At 34.3% G+C, this 21,641-nt stretch overlaps 11 protein-coding genes and 2 pseudogenes across 13 annotated transcripts, besides 3 other annotated features; 11 read left to right on the plus strand and 2 right to left on the minus strand.

Annotated features, from left to right (window-relative positions):
• Nucleotides 1-309: 309 nt before the first annotated feature.
• Nucleotides 310-502: a mobile genetic element.
• A 1,125-nt stretch (nucleotides 503-1,627) lies between these two features.
• Nucleotides 1,628-3,863, plus strand: TVAGG3_0161320 (glycine-rich protein family; the record flags this gene model as incomplete). Its single annotated transcript, XM_001313504.2, has 1 exon — nucleotides 2,894-3,811. One exon carries the CDS (start codon nucleotides 2,894-2,896, stop codon nucleotides 3,809-3,811), a length of 918 nt encoding a protein of 305 aa, XP_001313505.1.
• Nucleotides 3,864-4,054: 191 nt separating this feature from the next.
• TVAGG3_0161330 (APP-BP1 (amyloid precursor protein-binding protein 1) family protein family) lies at nucleotides 4,055-5,546 on the minus strand (the record flags this gene model as incomplete). The annotated part of the gene is made up of 1 exon (XM_001313503.1): nucleotides 4,066-5,544. One exon carries the CDS (start codon nucleotides 5,542-5,544, stop codon nucleotides 4,066-4,068), a length of 1,479 nt encoding a protein of 492 aa, XP_001313504.1.
• Nucleotides 5,547-5,566: 20 nt separating this feature from the next.
• TVAGG3_0161340 (uncharacterized protein) lies at nucleotides 5,567-5,938 on the plus strand (the record flags this gene model as incomplete). The annotated part of the gene is made up of 1 exon (XM_001313502.1): nucleotides 5,587-5,847. The coding sequence occupies one exon, from the start codon at nucleotides 5,587-5,589 to the stop codon at nucleotides 5,845-5,847; it is 261 nt and encodes an 86-aa protein (XP_001313503.1).
• A 268-nt stretch (nucleotides 5,939-6,206) lies between these two features.
• Nucleotides 6,207-7,748, plus strand: TVAGG3_0161350 (sister chromatid cohesion; the record flags this gene model as incomplete). The annotated part of the gene is made up of 1 exon (XM_001313501.1): nucleotides 6,207-7,748. One exon carries the CDS (start codon nucleotides 6,207-6,209, stop codon nucleotides 7,746-7,748), a length of 1,542 nt encoding a protein of 513 aa, XP_001313502.1.
• A 6-nt stretch (nucleotides 7,749-7,754) lies between these two features.
• Nucleotides 7,755-8,273: a mobile genetic element.
• A 228-nt stretch (nucleotides 8,274-8,501) lies between these two features.
• TVAGG3_0161370 (phage tail repeat-like family) lies at nucleotides 8,502-9,320 on the plus strand (the record flags this gene model as incomplete). Its single annotated transcript, XM_051224985.1, has 1 exon — nucleotides 8,502-9,320. The coding sequence occupies one exon, from the start codon at nucleotides 8,502-8,504 to the stop codon at nucleotides 9,318-9,320; it is 819 nt and encodes a 272-aa protein (XP_051109971.1).
• A 139-nt stretch (nucleotides 9,321-9,459) lies between these two features.
• Nucleotides 9,460-9,822, plus strand: TVAGG3_0161380 (uncharacterized protein; the record flags this gene model as incomplete). Its single annotated transcript, XM_001313500.1, has 1 exon — nucleotides 9,460-9,822. The coding sequence occupies one exon, from the start codon at nucleotides 9,460-9,462 to the stop codon at nucleotides 9,820-9,822; it is 363 nt and encodes a 120-aa protein (XP_001313501.1).
• A 262-nt stretch (nucleotides 9,823-10,084) lies between these two features.
• Nucleotides 10,085-10,932, minus strand: TVAGG3_0161390 (annotated as a pseudogene). Its single transcript has one exon. A coding segment is annotated over exon 1 (848 nt).
• Nucleotides 10,933-11,070: 138 nt separating this feature from the next.
• Nucleotides 11,071-21,641: part of a mobile genetic element that runs on past the window's edge.
• On the plus strand, nucleotides 13,246-13,647 carry TVAGG3_0161410 (uncharacterized protein; the record flags this gene model as incomplete). The annotated part of the gene is made up of 1 exon (XM_051224986.1): nucleotides 13,246-13,647. The coding sequence occupies one exon, from the start codon at nucleotides 13,246-13,248 to the stop codon at nucleotides 13,645-13,647; it is 402 nt and encodes a 133-aa protein (XP_051109972.1).
• On the plus strand, nucleotides 13,839-14,423 carry TVAGG3_0161420 (phage tail repeat-like family; the record flags this gene model as incomplete). The annotated part of the gene is made up of 1 exon (XM_051224987.1): nucleotides 13,839-14,423. One exon carries the CDS (start codon nucleotides 13,839-13,841, stop codon nucleotides 14,421-14,423), a length of 585 nt encoding a protein of 194 aa, XP_051109973.1.
• Nucleotides 14,470-16,208, plus strand: TVAGG3_0161430 (annotated as a pseudogene). Its single transcript has one exon. A coding segment is annotated over exon 1 (1,739 nt).
• TVAGG3_0161440 (uncharacterized protein) lies at nucleotides 17,781-18,443 on the plus strand (the record flags this gene model as incomplete). The annotated part of the gene is made up of 1 exon (XM_051224988.1): nucleotides 17,781-18,443. One exon carries the CDS (start codon nucleotides 17,781-17,783, stop codon nucleotides 18,441-18,443), a length of 663 nt encoding a protein of 220 aa, XP_051109974.1.
• TVAGG3_0161450 (organellar and viral DNA polymerase type B) lies at nucleotides 18,875-19,789 on the plus strand (the record flags this gene model as incomplete). The annotated part of the gene is made up of 1 exon (XM_051224989.1): nucleotides 18,875-19,789. One exon carries the CDS (start codon nucleotides 18,875-18,877, stop codon nucleotides 19,787-19,789), a length of 915 nt encoding a protein of 304 aa, XP_051109975.1.
• TVAGG3_0161460 (KilA, N-terminal/APSES-type HTH, DNA-binding family) lies at nucleotides 20,256-21,062 on the plus strand (the record flags this gene model as incomplete). The annotated part of the gene is made up of 1 exon (XM_051224990.1): nucleotides 20,256-21,062. The coding sequence occupies one exon, from the start codon at nucleotides 20,256-20,258 to the stop codon at nucleotides 21,060-21,062; it is 807 nt and encodes a 268-aa protein (XP_051109976.1).

Genomic DNA, 21,641 nt, shown 5'->3' on the forward strand with positions numbered 1-21,641 from the left:
AGATTATGCAAATTCTTTAATAATGCAAAATTATTTCAAACTTTTTATTGCATAACATAATATCCTATTCACCATCGTTCAAATGATATATTATAACTATTTTAAGACTCTGATGCCAAGGATAAATTGATTTATAAAATCTCAATTTAGTTTTCTTTTAATGCAATAGAAAGAAACTGTAAAGAATATGTAATTAATTCTTTGCCAATTAATCATGCCCTTAAATCCAAGTGAAATAACCAAGAGTCAAAATCTGAGTTTAGCACATGAATATAATGAGTACTATCAGTTTATTTATTCACATTCTAATAGGGCTGTACAAGATTTAAAAAAACATTGCCGGGTTACCGTAGAGGCCTAAAAAAATCGCGCCTCGGCGGCAAGCCGCCTCGGCATTAAGAATGCGCATCTAAATTTTTATATGTCCTTCTTTCTTTTATTTTTCCCTTCCCTTTCTTTTCTTTTTCTTTTTTTTCCCTCCTCTTGCTCTCATTTACCTTTTTTTTCCTTTTCTCATCATTTTTCAAAATTTTAAATTTTTATCAAAAATCTTGCCTATAAAAGCAGACTATGGAACCTTTTAATGCCTCTTAATCAATATTATACAGCATAAAGCATATTAAATGAAAGTAATTACGTATAAATTTATTTTATTATCTTATTTATTAATTCTTTAGCATGTATTGTTTAATATTAACTTTTCTGTACATTAAATATGATATCTCCAAAGTATGAATGCCTTGTAACGAAACGAAAACTTAATTTTATGTTGAATATTTGTCACAAACATTAGATTATTAAAATATATGTTGGATATCCCTTAGTATGAGACTTCATGACTCTTGTAGTCTAACGTGAGCTTTGGATTGCAAGCTCTGTGGTTAACGAACATAAATTAATTGTAAAGTTTTCAAAATTTTTCATCGTTTCTATCAGCATCTATTTTTCCTTTAAAATAATATATTTGTATGAATACAATATTTAGTAATTTTTTTATTTCCCATAATTTCATTCAAAATTTCAGAAAAAATTAATTTCTATTCAATATTATTTCAGCTTCAAAACACTTCATTCTTATAGATGTTGATTCACTAAAGTGTGATACTCAATGTCTTATTTCAATGAAAATTGTTCTGCAAATTTATTTCACTTTTGACCTCACTTTTTCCGTAATTCAATTTTTTACTTTTAATATTTTAGATCTTCATAATATCATTTGAAAAATTAACCATATAAAAAAATCAAGTTAACAATTCACTTTTTCCGTAATTCAAAAATCAAAAATATAAATAATATATCTTTTTATCAAATATTATTATTATATTCTATGAAAAATGAGGTCCGGAAATTTTGCGGATTCCCGTAACTCAATTTTACGGAAAAAGTGCAGTAAACTATTCAAAATACGGGAAAATTGGTGTAAACTAATGATTTTACGGTAAAATCACGGAAAGTCCCGGAAGAATATATGTGCCTATATGAAATTATACAAAAATGAATCAAACGCATTTTAAAAGATTGTTCTTGTATTATAAATGCTATTCGCAGATTTATTAGTTGAAGAAAATTACCAAATTTTTGCCGATTTACAAAAAATGATTTACAAAGCATATTTTTATAAGGCTTTAAAAATCTTTAAAATGTGACCGGTGACGGAAATCCATGGTAACCAACCGCGGTTCCCGTTTGGAATGCCATACATTCTAAAAGTGTTTCACTAAAAATATAAGAAATAAAAATGAAGTTATAAAATTCGACATAAGAAAACCTATGATGCTTTCAACATATTCGTATTCCAATGTCCTCAACTTTGTTTTTGAAATACGTGACAGAAGAAATAACAGTTACACTGTATGATGAAGTAGTTGAATCGCAATAACAATTTTTATGGTAAAAATTGAATTTTCACAAAATAAAACTTTTCCATTACCAGTGTTATTAATAATAGTGCATGAAAACATGTCAAGTATTCCATTAATTACGGCAATAATTCCCCTTCTTGCTAATGCTTGAAAATTGTTGATGATATTGCAATATCTATAATCTATAGATTGATAGTTTTGAAGGAGTGAATTGCCATTCGTTGCGTTATTTCCTTCAAAAGCTGAAAAATTAACTTTGGTTTTAAAATCCATAGATAGAATGCAATATACAGCATTTCATATTATTGCATTTTTACTAGCATTAGAATAGGTAAAACCTGCAGTCCCTTCTGAAATTCTTAATGAACTATCCCCAAAATTCGGATTTCCGCAATTGTATAATGAGCTTTCGACAATATATGAAAATGATAATGAGTCAAGGGGAGAGTAAGTGAAAACTCCGAATTCAGACTTTATCATACTGCGATAACAGCAAAATTGATGCTGAATAATGGTTCCAGATCCAGTAACATAGATTGATCCACCATTTCCATCGGAAATCATGGAACAATTTCGAAAATATGTTTTTGAATGAAGAAATTTTAATGATGAAACAGATTCAAACGTAATCGCTCTATTTGATAAGTCGACAAATGAACTTTTATATACAAAGCATTCATTGTTTTTATATTTTACTAAACAATTTTCACATTTAATCAAATTATTAGAGGGTGAGCTATTGAAAAACCCCTCCAATATATCATTTGGAAGGTCATCATAATGCCATTGAGGTGTGAAGAAGGATTTCAATCGAAATAACATGAACTATAACAATTCATTATTTCTAACCATTGAATTTCACAAAAATTTGAGAACATTGTTTTATGAATGACCGAAAATGTCATGATTTTCATTATTTCAGGGTTAATTAATGAACAATCAACATCGAAAAATCCAATTCAATTGAAATATTCACTGCCTATTCAAAGTTCATAATGTAATTTCCTTATAGATTTCCTCAACTTTCAGAGATGTCAACCAAATTATATGCATATAATTCAGATAGTCCAAATAGTTCATCGCCTTACGAAGTTGATTTTAAACCAGGTGTTTACATTTTTGAATTATGGGGAGGATCTGGCAACAGAAATTCGACAGGCGGGTACGTCAAAGGTGAAATAACATTCTATAATGATATTAAACTATACTTGCACGTTGGATCAAAGTATTACTCATATGCCGGCTTACCAGCTTACGGAGGTGGAGGCCCAGGGCAATTCTCTGGAGGAGGGTCCTCCGACATAAGGCTTAAAAGCGGTGATTTCGGTGATTTTGAGGGATTAAAGAGTCGAATTATTGTTGCTGCTGGGGCAGGTTCTGCAGATTCAGATAAGAATCATTTAATTGATTATGGTGGTGCTGGTAGCGGTTTGCAAGGCTACGATTCTTTATATCATTACGGTCTTGGTGCAAATCAAACTGCAGGCGGCCAAGGAAAAGGTTTACATGGAAGATTTGGTTTCGGAGCTGGTGACAGAAATAGAACTTTTATAAATAATATCGATGGAAATGGCGGTGGAGGAGGTGGTTATTTTGGAGGCGGAAACTCCAATAAAACGGGAAACTATGGAGGCGGTGGGGGAAGCTCTTTCATAAGTGGCCACAAAGGTTGTATCGCCGTTCTGGAAAATTTCTCTGAAAACGAAAATGAGTTTTCCCAAGCTTATGATCCTTCGATCCATTTCAGTGGTTATCAGTTTATAAAGACTGTTATGATAGATGGCATGAATGAGATGCCTGATCCGACTGGAGGAACTGAAAAAGGACATATCGGAGATGGATTCATTAGAATTACTAGCTTACATATATTCGAATGCCATTCAATCGAGCTAATATACGGAAATGTATGCTTTTCATCTTTAATTCCTTTCATGTTCAGTAAGCCATAATATTGAATTGTAAAAATTAGATCTTTTTCAATACACACTATTTTTTTTTCTCAAAGGCTTTCTCATTCTCGTATCATATGATCTAGAGTTGGCTTAAATAAATAACAATAAAATTTTATATCTATTTTATACAATGAACAATTTGATAATTTTAGGGTATTTGGGTATGATCATAAATAGGATTGAACATTTATAGAAATAATCATTTTTTGATAAAAAAAAATTTAAAAAAATCAAGATTTACTCAAGAAAAATTACATTTTAGGATTTGTTGCTTGACCATGGACTGCATCATAAATAAAAACAGGATCAATTGGGATCTGTTGTCTAATAATTGCTTTTGTAACCTCTTCAGCGGCAAAAGCAGAAATTGTAGAAACAACTGAAGGTAAAGCAGCTCCTTGGAACTGAAGAATATGTTCTGTGACTTGATTCAAACTTTCATTTTGTGGAGCTCCGATTTCTTTCAAAATTGTTTTGATTTCATCGATATCTGACAACTTTGGAACTTTTCCTGATTTAGTAAAGAACATTCTTGATGAAATGAAGACGTTTTGGATGGCATTAAGTGAATCATTTGTTTCTTGATCGTGAATGAAGTCATTTTCGGCTGAAATCTGCTTGAGCGACTCCTTAAGTGGTGGATACTTCTTTCCTTTGATTCTCCAAATGTTCTTTTTGAATCTATTCTTGAAATCTTCTGGAATATCATACATTCCTTGGAAAACTTCTTGCCAGTCTTCATTAGACTTCTCTCTGTAAAGTTTTTTGAGGGTGGCATAAAGATCTGGCGTTGTTTCTACATCTGGAATTTCTCCGCTATGAGGCATTGCGCCATGCTTCTGATAAAAGGCTTTCGCTGAGCGGACAAGTCTCCAGAATGGGTCATTTTCTGGGAAATCGTCTACAATTGAAAATGAACTCTCTGTATTTGGAGGAAGGTACTCGTTAAGGGCTAAAACGCTGTTCTCATAGGCTGTATCGATACTGTTTTCTTTATCTGCGTCTCTTTCCAAAGATTTGATGAAACGACGAAATTCTGAAAATTCTGGCTGCTTTCCCGTCTTTTCAATGTACCTGTTACGGGCATGGTAAAGGATAACAGGAAACGGAAGATTTGCATGTAATTCGATTGGTATTTTTTCGAGATCAAAGCTATCGAAAAATTCTTTCAATGCTGGAAAAGGATTAATAATTCTGAAGTCATTCCAGAACAAGGTGTTCGGTGAAGGACCTTCGAAAGAATAATGATTTTTACAATCAAGGTAAATAGCGCCCATAAAGCCACAAGCTTGTATGTGAACTTGGCGTGCTTGATGTTCTCTTACAAAATCTGAGAGTTTCTCTAAGAATTCTGTGGATTGATTATTGTAAGTGACAATGAAGGCATCCTCATTGATAGTTTGCTCATTTAAGGCTTCCATATCATTTGGAGACTTATGAATTGTAATAATTTGTGGGTCTGGATTGAGTTCGTTCAATAATCTTGCCATTTCGTCTGCACGTGGTTTGCCAAGACTATCAGGCTCAATCATGAAGTTGTCATGCAAATCTTGCTCTGTAACAACAGCATCATCTATAATAATGATTTTTCCAACAGCATGAAGAACTAAGTTCTTTAAAAACTCAGAAGCAACAGATCCAGAGCCAAGCGATATAACTATTGCATTGTTAATATCTCTTTGGCCTGCTTCTCCCCAAAGTCTAATCTGTCTGTCGTATTTTTCTTGCATAATTTATTATTGACTAATTTTTTTTTAGAGGAAAAAAAAATTATGAGTCAAGATTTTCCTTATTTTGCAGAATTACGTTTTGACTTCAAAACATCCGAATATGCTAGAATTGCGGCTAACTCACTTTTGGCAAGCGATGACTTGAAGCCAGACGAATCTACATCCATTTTTGATACTGATGGTCAATATATGGTCTTCACAGCAAAAGCAAGAGGACCAAAGTTCCTCAAAAAATTAATTAATACTACATTGCCATCAATTGAACTCATTGAACAGACAATCAACGAATTAGCAATCGAATAATTCAGTTGCAACCTTTCCCTTGTTTGTTATAACTTCGATCCTTTAGACTATTAAAAGCCTGATATTTATTCTGATAAATTTTATAGATTACTAAAAAAAATTAATATTATTATTTTTATATGAAATATTTTAAACCAAACAATGCACAATCAATGCCTTCTATCCTTTTTAAACAAAATGCAATTTACCGTATGAGCATTTAATGATAAATTTTTATATATAAAATTTGATAAACTGATATCTCTAATGAAATTAATTAATCAAAAAGTGTAAATTCGCATCAAAACTCATATGCTTGCATTTGTAGAACTCAATTCTTCTAACAATTAATTTGAAAAAGTGCCCGTTTAAAAATTAAAATGTCTGAATTCGATTTCGATAAATTTCTCGAATCTCCTTGTGATTTCATTCAAGAAAGGATTCAAGCAAGGACAGATCTTCCTGATTTTGGAATTTCTGAAGATTTAGGCAATGTTATTTCAAATAATCAAGGAATTATTAAAAAGATTCCTCTTGTTACAAATCTTTCAGAAGTTCATATGTGCCCACCAGAGAAACTAGTCCGTATTAGAGCTGTTATGCGATCATACAATGATAGAATAGTTGTTCCTGGATTAATTGAAACTGCAAATGGAAATTATTCATATCTTGCGCGATCAAAAATACCAGAAGATATGGTTGTTGAGGATATGCTAGTGAATGAAACACCAGATATGAAGTTCCACGTTGCAGACGCATCTCAGATTCTTGTTGAGTTAATTAATATTGAAAATGAGTGGGTAAAAGAATATCTGAAAGATCAAAAGCCATCTGCCCCTACAAAACCAACCAAATGCAAAGAATGTCACGATCATTCTGATGAACCAGTGTTAGTATTAGTCAGAGACTTAAATCAGAACGAGAAATTATTCAAACTATCTAATATGGTTGATATCATCGGCTATTTCGAAGAACCTGTTTTAGATGAAAGTGTTTCTCCATTTTCTGCGATTTCTTCATACGTTCCATCATTCTGCGCATTACATACTGTCCCTGTATCCTATATTTATGACAATAAAGTCTTGGAAAACGACCAATTACAAAAAGGAAGGCAATTAACTTTAGATGCCTTGAAAACTGTATTTGATCCAAAGGCTGCCGAGCTTGTCCTTCTTTGGCTTGTGTCTAGAGTACGTTCTCGCGTTGGTGCACAGCTTGTTGGCTCTTTTTCTTTGAATTTATTTGGAATTGATCCAGAAAAAATACCAGAAATCATTCAATTCCTCCAACAAATATGTACATCAGTAGTATACTATACATGTTCTATTGATAATTTGAACCAGAAGCAACTTAAACCAGTAATTGACGATGAAACCTACAAAAGCTCTCCAATTTGGTCATTTGATAACAACAGATACGTATTTGATGAAACACAGCTTACAGAAGGAAATCTTAATGAAGTTGGAGCAGAAAATCTTCGTTTAATAAACGAATTGGTCAATTTCCAATCAATGAAGATCCAGCATTACTACGATATCAAAGTAGATGTTTCTTACCCATCGCTTGTCCTTTCTACAACAAGATCTTTAATTGATTGCGATGTTCACGCTCCCTGTGAGCTCAGTACTGGAAAATCTATTAATTTCAGCGATGAAGATATCGCATTGATTCGAACGTATGTCGATCAAGCAAGATTTAGCCAAGTTCACCTTGATCAAATTCCGAAAGAAAGTTATGACTCAGCTGTTTCAAGAATGGTCCAAATATTCCACTCAAATCAGAAAATGTCGCAAACAGACTTGAACATTTTCATCGAAATCGCAAGTTTAATCATGATTTCGAAAGGATTATCAGATTTATCAAAAGATGTTCTCGATGAAGCTGTGTCGATATTAGAATTTGTTATTCCTCATAGAAAATAGAATTAAGGGTGGCTTCCGACCAAATTGTCACTTTTTAGCCCAAGTGAGAAAATTTCGTAATTTATAACCAAGTTTTTTAAAATCTATATTTAATAAAGATTCTATTTTTCTTATTAAATTTCAAAAATGAGGGGGTTCGGAATCGTCCACAAATTGCCGAAAGGGTTTTTGCCAGTTTTGAATCCGCTTATTTTTATCGACCAAAATTATAATAAATATAATTTTCGATAAGTATTCTACCCAAATGATTCTTCAAAAAATTATTTTTCGGATTTTATTCCGTAAAAAAACGTTACAGAAAACGCCTAGAAAATTTCGAATTTTCCCTAAAAAATTCAGTGCAGGTCGATTTAAGAGATTTTTCAAAAATAATCATATCAGTAGATAGGGTATAATATAGAGGAGCTTTATGAATAACTCAAAATCCGGGAAACTCAATATTCAACGAGAAAAACGCTTAACGAATCTCACTTTTGGTGTAAACATCACAAAAAATTGAGAGAGCTTTCTGGTCGGAAGCCTCCCTTAAAAATTTATTGTATTGATATAAGAGTGCTGGAAAAAAAAAAAAAAAAAAAAAAAGGTAGTGGGGCTTCCAGGCACTTCGTGCCCTCTAGCCCCGAAGATGTTTAGTATAAATGAAGTTCTTATATATGGGTCTTCCAGGAGCTTTTCACAAAATATATATGTTTTCATGTTTCGTCACTTTTCTGTCACTTTTTCAGGTAAAAACATTTTTATTATATATATAAAATGAATTTTACAAAACCACCGTTACCCTTCTTTGGAAATAAGAGTAGATGTAAAGATATTCTATTGAGAGAACTTAAGAAACTACCGAATGGTCTAACATTTGTAGACTTGTTCGGTGGAAGTTTCTATATATCTCATTTGTGCCATACAATATTTCCTGACTCAAAGATTATATGCAATGACTTCGACAACTATATGAACCGTCTCAAACATATACCAGACACAAACAAAATATTGAAAGAGTTAAAAGAAAAGATACCTATAGGTAAGATGGAACGTATACCATTAGATAAGAAAAATACTGTCAGAGAGGTTTTGAAAAAGGCAGAGTATATTGACTGGGATAGTATATCTGCTAGACTATTATATAGTGGTGCTATAAGAGTTCATGACATTGAAACACTTATGTCAAAAGTTTTATATCTTAACTATACAAATGTTTTCAAAGAGAACATAGAAAAATATATTGAGGGTATAGAGTTTGTGAGATGTCATTGGACAGAGTTGTATGAAAAATATAAAGACAAGGAAAATGTTTTCTTTATAGTGGACCCGCCGTTCTATAACACATGGGATTTTCAATACCAAGTAGACTGGACTTTGAGAGACTCTTTAGAAACTTTAGACGTTTTACATAACCATCCATGCTTTTACTTTACATCCGATAAAAGTGGTTTGGAAAGTGTCATGAGATGGTTAGAGGACATACATGACTATGAGTTTAGATACGATAAGATAGAATATGAGAGAGGTCCTATAAACTGGAGAAAGTGTCATAACAAAGAAATTTTACTAGTAAGTAAATGTGGTTTGAAATAGGACTACTTGTTTTAGGTTTTTTCCATTGTGTCATTTACTTATTTGACGTGGCAGAAAAGTACAGAGAATATGAAGATGAACCAATACCAGCAAATGTTCAGCATATGTACTCGTAAGAGATATTTTTATCTAATATTAAATGGACGCACAGAACTTAGCGAATGCACAGCAACCTGGACAACCAAACCCAGAGAATATTCCAAATGAAGTTAGAATACAAACTGCAATGGCAAACTATGGTCAAGTGCCAACAGATGTACAAATGCAAACTGCCATGTCAAATGACGCTGCGTTAGGTTTGCCACCATGGTATGCAAATATGAGATGGAAAGAGTTTTATACAAACCCTGAAGTGGGATATAAACAACTTTATGCAGATGACGCGAACACAGGAGTTGACCCAGAATATGTTTTCTACCAGAGGAGAAACAGAATGTATGAGCTCCAGTTAAAGAATGCTATGGAACTCAACAGGAAACGTAAGAGACTAGGCGGACATTAGATTTTTACATATAGTAAAATGGGTTTCTTTGGAAGAATAGGAAACTTCTTTCGAAATGTTGAAGAGGTATATGGAATGGAATAAAATCTGTCGGAAGAGGAATTTGGAACGGAGTCAAAAATATTGGTAAAAGAGTAGGTCAGTTCGTTGGTATTATACCTAAAGACCCTGAACCAGAAGAACAAGCTCCTGTAATACAACAGCCTGAACCTGCACCACAGTCTAGTTGGCAACCAAATCCAACACCTCAACCGTATTAAAATTATATTTTTACCGTTCGATAGTAGTTGTATATGAAACTAAGTTCTAAGTAAAACGCGTGGTATAATGGAATTATTCTCTTTCTTCCATCTGTAGTAAACCATACTTGAAAGTCTGAAATACTTCCACTTGGTGGTTCATATAGCTTTGTAGGTTTTTCGTAAAAGTCATTTGCCAAGCATAAAAAAGTTTTTGTGCACCAGAAAATGAAGCATGAACTATAATAGCATCTGAGTCGAAAACATTTTCATATGTTCCATTAGGGTTTTCGACTTCATAAAAGTCTGGGTGTACTGGATATGCTGCAGGCTGATTTAACATCCTCATAAATCTATACCATGCCAAGTTGTTATATTTTGTAGAAATATAAACGTTTTCTCCAAGGTCTTCTATTCTATTGATTTTAACAGTTGCATTTTTTCTGTCATAAATAATATCGAGATGGTACTCTCCCTCGTCAATGTTATACTGGTTTGCATATTCGATATAGATATCGTTTATTTTTTCTTGAAAAGCTTGAAGAGTTGTTTCTAAGTTTACAAGCAAATTCACTTGTAAAAGTTTTCCCTGTTCAAATTTCTCATACATACGTTTTTCTTTGTTATAGTATCGAACTTCAAAACCGACCGTAAATGGGAAACCATGTATGGCTTCTGAAATGAACTTCATTCTACGAAAGCCAATAGCTTTTGTGACGGATGGGTCTCTTAACCATCTAAGTGGGTAGTCAAAACGATAGCCTTCATGCTTTACGGTCTCTGTCTCAAACTTTTGACCGACATTAGTAAAAAGTTCATCTAATGGTTTAGTTGTAGCAACTCTTGAATTTTCTTTTTCTATTGAAAGCATATTTTATCTAGAATAAAAATGTCGAAAGAAACAGCGTCTATGAGAGAAATACAACACAACCGACAACTCATTGTGCAAGCTCTAAATAAGAACACAACAAACTTTTCAAACTATTCTAAGATATCTGAGTCATTGAAAGAAGGAAACTTAAAACTGACGATAAACCCATTGACAGACGAGTTTCTGTTTCAAGACAGTAAGAACCATACTGTTTGTATAAATCCAACAAAAAGAACTTTAAACGAGAAACCTATAGATGAACTTCTTTTGAAGGCAGATATTGACAACAAAGCTGACAAAGAGTATGTAGATGCAACAAGAGACTATATTCTCGCATGGACAGATAGAACATACCCACAAAAACATCATACACATAACATCTATGACGTAGATGAACTACCAGCAATGTTAGATGACAAAGCAGATAAAACATATGTTGACAATAAAATGTCAAGTGAAGTGACAAGAGCTGACAAAGAATATTCTAAAAAGACTCATACACATACCATTGCAAATATTACAAACTTACAAGAAACCTTAAACAGGAAAAGTGACGTTGGACATACACACGATTTCTTCGCAACTGTTGGTATAGAAAATATTGAAGGAACGGTTGAAGGAGCTGATGGAACTGGTGGGGATGTATTAAATTGGAAACCTCCTAACTTTCCACAAGGTTTAACATCGGATGAAGACATAACAACGATGAGATACATTAGATGTAGAAATGTCTATGTCATGGAGGATGAAAACAAAGTTAAATTCACTGCTCAAGATTTATATGATAAAAAAGCTGACAAAACATATGTTAACGATGAGTTAGATAAAAAAGCTGACAAAACATATGTTAACGATGAGTTAGATAAGAAAGCTGACAAAACAGAGCTTCAAACGTTAAAGACAGAAATACTTCAAACAGTATATCCTATAGGCTCTATTTATACGTCAATGAACTCTACCAGACCAGAAACAGTTCTGGGTTTTGGAACTTGGACTCAAATAGTCGACAGGTTTTTGTATTGTGCAAACTCTTCAAAGGAAACAGGTGGAAGTAAAACGATTTCAGGTGAAAATTTACCTGCACACAGTCACTACGTAGATTTAAGTACATCTCAAGCAGGTTGGCATAAGCATAAATTTTGGGATTGGCACGCCTTGAAAAAAGGTAAAGGATATGATGTTAAAGACGACGTTCAGTTTGCTATAAATTGTTACTGGAGTGACACTCAGGGAGATGGAAACCATACACATCGCGTTACAGGATATACACAAACAACGGGACAAAGTAAAGACTACATGCCACCTTACATGACAGTTTACGCATGGTATAGAATTGCTTAGTCGTCATTTTCAACTTCTTTAGCATATTCGTCAGGAGTTGTCTTATATTTGTTAGGAACTGTCTTTGAAAGTATACCACCTTGAACTTTGACAAGTTTGAAACGAGGTCTGACAATAGTAGTTTTATCTTCTGCTTGCAGTCTGTACATTTTGCCATGTTTGCCTAAAACTTCATAATATTCTCTTGTATACTTTCTTCTATTTTTACGAACACGAATGTGAGTACCTGTCGAGTTCCCATTGTTGTCATAGTCAATAGTATTTTCATATGGGTCGCGTTTAGGTATTTCTATTTTTACTTTGTCACCTTTCTTAAGTTTGAAGCCTGGCATTCTTTCTTGTTTGTCTCTTTTGACTAAACTATTAAATATATAGTCTTTCTCTAAGTCGGGGTTGTTTTTCATTTCTTCGGGGGAGTGGTTTCCCAAACCTTTTTGTTTACGGCTATTGTAAATATTTAAAACTTGTCTCATCTTTGCCATGGAGAAATGTCTATACTTGTCGTCATATGACATTTCATCTACCTCACCACCTTGTGGTTGATTTAAGTCTCTTAAGATTTTTATACAACTGTCAATGACACCAAGAGCAGAATGGTTTTGGTCGACAATGAAATATTGGTTTACATTTTTTGAACGCAGATAGTTTTTAATATCGTCTGATTTGAAAGAACTTTCACAGTCAGATGTCAGTTTTGTTGGATGGTATTTGTCAACGAATATTGTCAAAGCAGTTTTCACATCTAAAATATTTTTGGACCATAATGGTATGGCTTCACAGTATCTTGTGTTTTGACCGACAAATATTAGCCAGTATGGTGGTCCATCTTCTCTATACCTCGGAATGTTTTCCAAGATATCCATAAACCAAGCATTTGGTGTTGAACTAAAGATTTTTACCATGAGTGCTTTCTTTGTCGCTTTAGAAACATACGGGTCCTTGTTTGAATTCGTCATTTTTAACCCATAAGAAATGGGTTTATTTGGCGCATTAGCAGGAGTCGCATCTAGATTTTTACCCGCAGTGGGAACACTAGCCAGAGGTGCATTTGGAATTGGAAGGAAGATTTTGAGTACATTAGGTATACTTAAAGAGAAAGCACAACCTATTATACAAACTGTACAGAAAGGTTGGGATGTAGCACGAGATGCAGCAAATCTTATTCCAAATCCTGAAACAAGAGGAAAAGTTCAAGGATGGATGGACAATGTTTCCAGACAAGCAGGAAACTACTATAACAAAGCAAATGACTACTATAACCAAGCAGGGCACTACATGGACCAAGGTGAAAGATTCTTTAACAGAGGATATAACCATGCACAACAGTGGGTAAACAATAACCAACCTCAACCGCCTCAAACTTGGGGAATGTAAATTTTTTTACTGAGATGAAATGAACAATACAGCATTGAGACAAATGGGTTCAAGATGGATTTGTCGACTTCCAGCAGTTACACAACGTGTTTGTCAAGTCCTCCCTATACCTCAGGAAGTTTTAGACCGACTTAAAAAACCTAAACAACCAGTTGAAAACAAACCAAACTAAAATTTTTTACTGAGATGAAATGACCGAAGAAGTTGAAACCGTAGATTTGACACCACAAACAAAAAGTTCAGAACCATTGTCAAAACCTGTCAAAGAACTTACAGATGAAGAGAAAAATTCAATAATAGAAAGTGCCAGGTCTGGAAATACAAACCCTAACTACAAAGTCACTTTTCATAGAAATGGAACGGCTAGTATCTCAAAAAAGAAACAGACTCTCACAAATAAAATATTGAAGTCTGAAGGAACTAAAGAGACAGCAGATGGAAAAGTATATTTTACCGACGAACAGTTCATTATAGAACATCTCATTGACTTAGAGTCGAAATATTCTAAACTTTACAACAAACACAAAAAGTTGAAAGGAAAACAAAAACAAATGGCATATGATATTTACGAAGATGTTAACGACACAACCATACCTGCAAGTGAGGTAAAGTCAGATGAACCGAAAAGTGACGAAAAACCAATAGAAGAAGGTGAGCCAAAAACTGAAGATAAACCAAAACCAAAGTTTAGTCTCCAGACTAAACCAAGTCAACCTTCATTAGCTGGTATGGGTTGGCGTCAAAGACTTATGGCAGCAGGCGGTTATGTAAAGTAAAGAAAAAATATATTTTTTTATTTTTATAAAAATGCCCCCATATAGAATGGATAGAAAGTCTGCTAGAATAAAAGCAGAGTTGCAAAGATATGGTTGGAGAGTTTCGAAGAATTTTAAATATAGGAAGGGAAGACCCATAAAAGTCTATGACAAACTGGCTGGTCTTCGCTACGAAATGGATTTGGAAACAGCACGTGCAAATTATCCAAACAGACTAGAGAGGTTAGAAGAAGAACGTCTTATGGACATGCCTTTCGATGTTAGTGAACCTCAAGTTGAAGGACAAGACGGCTTTGCCAGATTCTACTGGAAACATGACGAACAATTGCATCCTTTGAGAAGGAAAAAAGGAAAAGGTGAAGACAAACATGCTCCCATGGAAAGAACAAGATATGCATATGAAAAGTACCGTGAAGTTAGAAGTCAAATTACATCTGGTCGAACCTTTACAGTAAACTTTGACGAAGGAAAGAACAAAGAAGGCTTCATGGGAGTACTTGCTGCCATTCAAGACGGAAATAAGAAAGGATACAATCTCAGACTAACCGTAACAGATTTAGATGGTCATATATACTATGCACATGGCAATGTCACAACAGCCGCACAACTTCTTGACGCTTTCAAGACTACAAAGAGAGAACAAATGGTTGACTCCGACTCAGACATTTTGAATGCAATTGAAGGAATTGTAAGCGTGAAGTTCGAATGGTACCAACCTAACCCTCAAGCAGTCAGACAACATGCTGGATACTTCCCCTTCATAAATAAGTCTGACATTGACTTGACAAGGTATGGAATTTACAATTCAATTGAAAAAATTGTCAATGAACCTTGTATTCTTACATGTCTCAGGAACTCTGGTCTTGTTACAGAAGAGAAGATGAAGTACCTTGAGTCATGTGTGAAGACAAGGTACATTCTTAGAGGTCAATTGTCAAAAATTGCACCGTTGGCAAATGTGAATATCCGAGTCAACATTCCGACTGAGAAAGGTTCTTCACATGACGACTATGTTGTTGACAAAGACTTACCATGGTTGAAGATTGTACTTGTCCACAACCACTTCATGTTGAACGAAAGTCTTATGTTCGGAAAAGGCAAGTGCAACATTGTCAGAGCTGTTAACATTCTTTTCGAGAAAGGTTTGTTGGAACCGATTCCAGATGACAAGCTGACAGAAAGTTTTGTACCAAAAGACGAAACAAACTTTTCATTGTTGGTAAGACCAAAAGTCGTTCTAGACAAAGTTCTAGCACAAAAGAAGTACACAGCTCCAAAAGGAGTTGGATTGTTCGGATACCAACCTGAACCAGAAGAACTTCCAATGAGGTTGCAAGAACTTCAAGATGCTATAAACAAACTTCCATTGAGACATCCAATCGACGTCAAATTGTATTGGAGAGCATCAGAGTTAGGTCAGAAGGTTTTATATGAAACAGGTTGCTTCGACGATGTTTATGAGATAACAGGAGAAGTTTCTCAGAAGATAAGAGACTCACTTGAATTTCCACGAACTGGACCGATTGGATGCGACAAGTTCGACTCAAACGAAAAGATATACTATGTCGACCTTAACGCCGCATACATGAGGTTCGTCCAATATATTCCAACTGGAATTCCAAACGAAGATGGCGAGTTCCCGGGAAGGAACTATACAGTTGGAAAAGTCATACAACAACTGTATGATATTAGGAAAGCTTCAAACCCCAAACTTGCAATGACACTCAATTGCTTATGAATTCGACATGGGATATTCCATTAAAAAACCTCAAGAGATGAAGAGTAAACATTATGAGAAGGTCGACAACTTTGTTGAAAGGTTCTCCCTTTTGTTTTGAATACGAATTTACTCAAGGTCAAGGTGGCTTAGTAACCACAGTAAAACCTATTGTCGAACATTGGTCTTACCCTCAGTTCGCAAAAGCAGTCCTTGACAACTACAACAAATTCTTCTCCGAAGTCAAATCGAAAGTTGTGGTTTACTATGAGAACATTGACGCACTCATGACGAACGAAGAAGGATACAACAAACTCATTGAAATGGGTTTAGTTGGTGAGAAAATGGGCTGTTTTAAGCTAGATAAGGTATTTTCCGAAGTTCATGTAATATCGAAAAGGAAATATTGGGGCATACTTGAAGACGGCACAGAAATAAAACATTGCATGAAGTAAAACATTGCATACCATTTTAAAACGTTTTTTAAAACCATATATTTTTACATATATTAAATGTTTCAGGTTGAAAAACAAAGAACAAAGTAGCAGATACAAAACCGTTAGACTATATCTTTACAAACGCCGGTAGGACTATATCAGATGAAGAAATTTCATCCCGTACTTACAGGTTTGACTTTCCAATTCGTTGCTTCAAAGTCCTTCAGATGCAAAGGCAATAGGATTTAGAAAGAGTTTTGTTTTCAAATAGAACTAACGCTTTTATGTTCGCAGTATATTTTCATGGGCATATGAAGGTTCTGATGGTCTAATAGACAAATTTGACGAAATGAGAATCTTTACAGTTCGTTCAGACGAAATCTTGAGAAAACTCTAAATGACTTTCAAACTCAAATAAACAAATACTACTGGGAATTTCAAGAAAAATACGATTCTTTACTAAATGGAACAACTATCTGAAACTAGAATATGACAAGATGAACTCCACCGTTTCATTTCAAAGGATTGAAATTAACCCTCGAAGAAGTACAGAGTTTTTATTTTGGGAAGTAGACAAACGTTCTTGGGCACAATTTCTTCGGTTACTAAACCAGAACGAACCATTGCCACCTGACGGTCCGTTTAAATTATACGCCCACCAACAGATTTGACAGTTTATGAAACGTGTTTGACCCTCAAAATGTTATGTGTCATGCAAGTTTCAGTTCAAGCAACAATAGTTTTCTTTGTATCGGTAAGGACTTTTATGACTTTGCTTCTAAATTCTACGAACCACCTAGTAACAGTTTCTCTGACTTTCAAGTTTGGTTCACAACAAATGGTGTGCAACATATTATTCCATTGTACTATGACTTTTATCTCGAATTGTCTTTCATATACAACTACGGAAAAGTGCTGAAAAAGTATTGAAAAATAATGTTTAGGGTAGATGTTTTTTAGGTGTGCCTATGTGCCTATGTGCCTCGGTCATTTTAACTTCTCTGAAAAAGTGTGACAACATGACATTTTGACAACATCGTAGAAAACACACAAAACTCATGAATTTTGTATAAAAAAAGCAACCGCCGGAATTCCGACGGTTGGTATATTCTTCACAAAATGCTTGTTTTGAGGTCGAGCCACAAACGGATGTCCGACGGTTAAGCCACTCAAAAATATTTTTATTTTTATTGTACGTACTGAATGACAGTCGAAGCAAAAACGTTCACGAACAAATCTAATGGCGAAACATTCACAAAAGGCACTTACAACGGTATTGAAGTCTTACGTAGAGACAAGGATGGTTATATAAATGCAACAAAGATGTGTCAGCAGTTTAGGAAAGACTTTAGAAAGTTGTTGGAAAATAAGTCCTGGGAAGAGTATTATACGGCATTTTGTGAAGAATATACCAACCCGCGGAAAACGGCGGGTTGCTTTTTATACAAAGTTCATGCAGGAATTCCGGATGAAATCAAACAGGTTAGAGGAATGTATGTAGACCCAAGACTCGTAAACTATATTGCAATGTGGGCTTCTCCAAAATATTGTATAGCAGTTGGAAAAATTATGGACTCCATAGACAAGAAAGTTCATGAGAAGTTAGATGAAGAAGAACTTGAAGATACAGTAGAGAATGCAAAACCTTTGTTTGAAGAAGAAGTTAGAAAAATGCATGAAAAACAAATAGAACATGAACGTGAGATATGTTCTGGTTATAGAGATTCTCCATACGAACTAGACCAATGGGAACAAGAAGATTTAAAGAGAGAATTTAGAGAATATGAACTCGCTAAGATAACATTAGAAGCTGCAGAAAAGAAGTTAAAAGTTTGGGGTCGTTTTGTACAAAAATATTGTGAGTAAATGAACCATTTTTTTTCGACAAAAATAAAGTTTATGTTAGAATGTTAGATCTAACACGTTTTCTAACCTCTTTTCTAACATGGTCTAAAACTCTCGAAAATCATGAATTTTACACCAAAAATAATGTTTATGTTAGAATGTTAGATCTAACATGTTTTCTAACACGTTTTCTAACATGGTCTAAAACTCTCGAAAATCATGAAATTTACACAGAAAATGCTTGTTTTGAGGTCGAGCCACTTTTGGCTCCACCGTATTCTTTCAACCAAAACTCATGAAATTTACACCAAAAATAATGTTTAGGGTAGATGGGTATATCTAACCTCTTTTCTAACCTCTTTTCTACCCTCATGAATTTTCATGAAATTTCCCGAAATAAAAAATAAAGTTAGTTTTTTTAAAAAAATATTTTTTATTTTTATTGTAAGAACATGTTAGCAACAACAGCACCAAACTCGTTAGTCATGAACCCAACTTCAATGTTAGTAGAGATGAAAAGCTTCATTCCTTCTTCATATACTTTCGAAACAGAAATCCAGAAGATAAAGCAGGAACTTCTCCAAGGAGATTTAGACTGTAGTGCGAAAGATGAAACAAATGAACAGTATCTTTATGAAATGCAGGATATTATTGACCATTTACCCAAATTGCCTGAAATCCAACAACAAAAGCTTACTATTCCAGAATTCGATGAAATAGAAGTCGGACTGACTGACTCAGTAGAAATAAAGAAGTTCATACGAAAGGTAAACTATGAGTTTCTAGGATTTCATTGCAACCATAAGGTTATGGACAAAGATTGCGACATGGTATATAAGAACATCTCTGACATATACAAATCTGGGGAGTTTAAGACCTACGACAACTTTGTTTCATTAGTTGCAAAATGTGTTTGGGAAATAAGAGATAAAGATAGTAGGGGTAAGGTATGGAACGAACAAATAAAACCCGCTATGTTCGAGATGAAGAGAGCAATTGACGCCTTAGTCATACTTGCAGGTAAGGTTTCAGAATATAACGCAAAAATGAACCCGCAATGTTCAAAATGTAAAGCAGCAATGAGGAAATATAACTACTCCGTCAAAGAGATAGAAAGAATGAGAAACGACTATGCAGACTTAAAGAAAGAAGCAGAAAAGCCAGCAGAAAATAAAATGGACATGTTAGAATTTCTGAACAAAAACTATCCAACCGCTAACGATTTCCTATTATCTGACGTCAAGAAGAAGTATAAAGAAACCTTCGGCATAGTTAAAACATTCGATGTACTAAAAGAAGAAATTGAAGCTACGAAACTGTTTAGAGTCATGAACCATCGCAACATATACCATGTAAAACGCTTGTAAATAGTTATGTTAGAAAACATGTTAGAAAACATGTTAGATCTAACATTCTAACATAAACATTATTTTTGCTGAATTCCGTATGAAATTTCATGAGTTTTGTGTGTTTTAGACCATGTTAGAAAACATGTTAGAAAACATGTTAGATCTAACATTCTAACATAAACATTATTTTTGCTGAATTCCGTATGAAATTTCATGAATTTCCTCATATGTTTGCTACCCTCGGAAAACCGAGGATAGAGATTCCGTACGAAAATCATGAAGAAAACTCATGAAAATCATGAAATTTCTCTAGACAGACTTCTTTCGGTCTTGCATAAAACTCTATGAAAACAGTGAAATTTCTCTAGACAGACTTTTTTCGGTCTTGCATAAAACTCATGAAAATCATGAATTTCCTTAAGATAGAAAAAATAAAGTTAGTTTTATTTTTTTTTATTTTTTTATCCGGAATATAAAGACAGATATGTCAACAACAGAGAACACAACAACAGTTATAGTCCATGAAGCTATAAATGAAGAATATGAGTGGGTTCAGTTTAACAAACAACTCCGTCTCATTCGTTCGGTCAAAGATGACATGTACCAAATGCAAAGTATTTTGAATACTCTTCGTTCTACAAAGCAAGCATACCATTGGTTTGAAAACCAACAGACAAAAGAACTTTTAGAAGAATTTCCTCATATGTTTGCGACCCTCGGAAAACCGAGGGTCGAGATTCCGTACGAAAATCGTCAAAATTTGCCAAATGGTTTGAGAGGTTGGTATGTACATAGACTTCTTGTAAATGCTGTTGCAATGTGGGCTTCACCTCGCTATGCTTGTTATATTTTCATGATGTTAGATGAAATTCATAGACAAGAACGTGAAGAGCTAGAGAACAAGCTTGAAGCAAAAGACAAAAACATTCAGAAAAGAATACCACGTTCGGTACCAAAAGGAAAGGAAAAGAACTATAAGTATATGATTTACACTGAAGAGATGGAAAATGAAGAAGACAGAGATATGGTTATGTTGCATTTAGTCAGAAGAAACAACAAAAGCTTTTACGACCTTGCTAAGATTTACAAATCTGACAGAAATTGGTTCTATCGCGAAAACTTACCGATTTCAATGACACCGAATGAAGATGTGAAACAAATAGTTCAAGATACGTTACCTCAAACACACTATGATATGAAAGGTTGTACAATACTTACCTTCAAAGAAGACTTACCGCTACTGAAGGAAAAAATAACAGAGTATTTTGACAACTTCAAACAAGTAGGGTAGATGAACCATTTATTTTTACGCTTGACTTCAGATGGCTCAGGTAGCTCTATAAAGTAAATTGCCTTGTCAAATCCTTCTGGCATTCCGAGTCCTTCCATCCGACAAGAAAAGTTCTTCCTTCCGACAGAAAAAGTTTTTCCATCCGACAAGAAAAAATTTTCCCGACAACTGGAAAAAATTTTCCTGTTGTCCGTCCGTAAACCATTCAAATTTTCGAAAATTGAGAACTTTTTTCCCGACAACTGGAAAAATTTTTCCCGACAACTGGAAAAAAATTTCCCGACAACTGGAAAAATTTTTCCCGACAACTGGAAAAGTTCTTCCTTCCGACAGGACACAAACGAATGTCTCACGTTCCTCTTCCTGAATGCCTTCCAAAGCCAGAAGAACCGACAGCCCCAGCACCACAACAGACTTACTAAGACTAAACACTTAGATTTTTCAAGCTTGACTTTTTACAATTTGAACTTTGTTTGCGTAGATATGAATTCTGAAAGAAGTATGAGGGTCTTGTATGACTTTATACTTCTCCCATAGTTCATGTCTGTCAAACTTACCTGCCATGGACTCTTTCATAAG

This window comes from Trichomonas vaginalis, chromosome IV (genome assembly GCF_026262505.1).
Source record: "Trichomonas vaginalis G3 chromosome IV, whole genome shotgun sequence".
Taxonomy (NCBI): Eukaryota; Parabasalia; order Trichomonadida; family Trichomonadidae; genus Trichomonas; species Trichomonas vaginalis.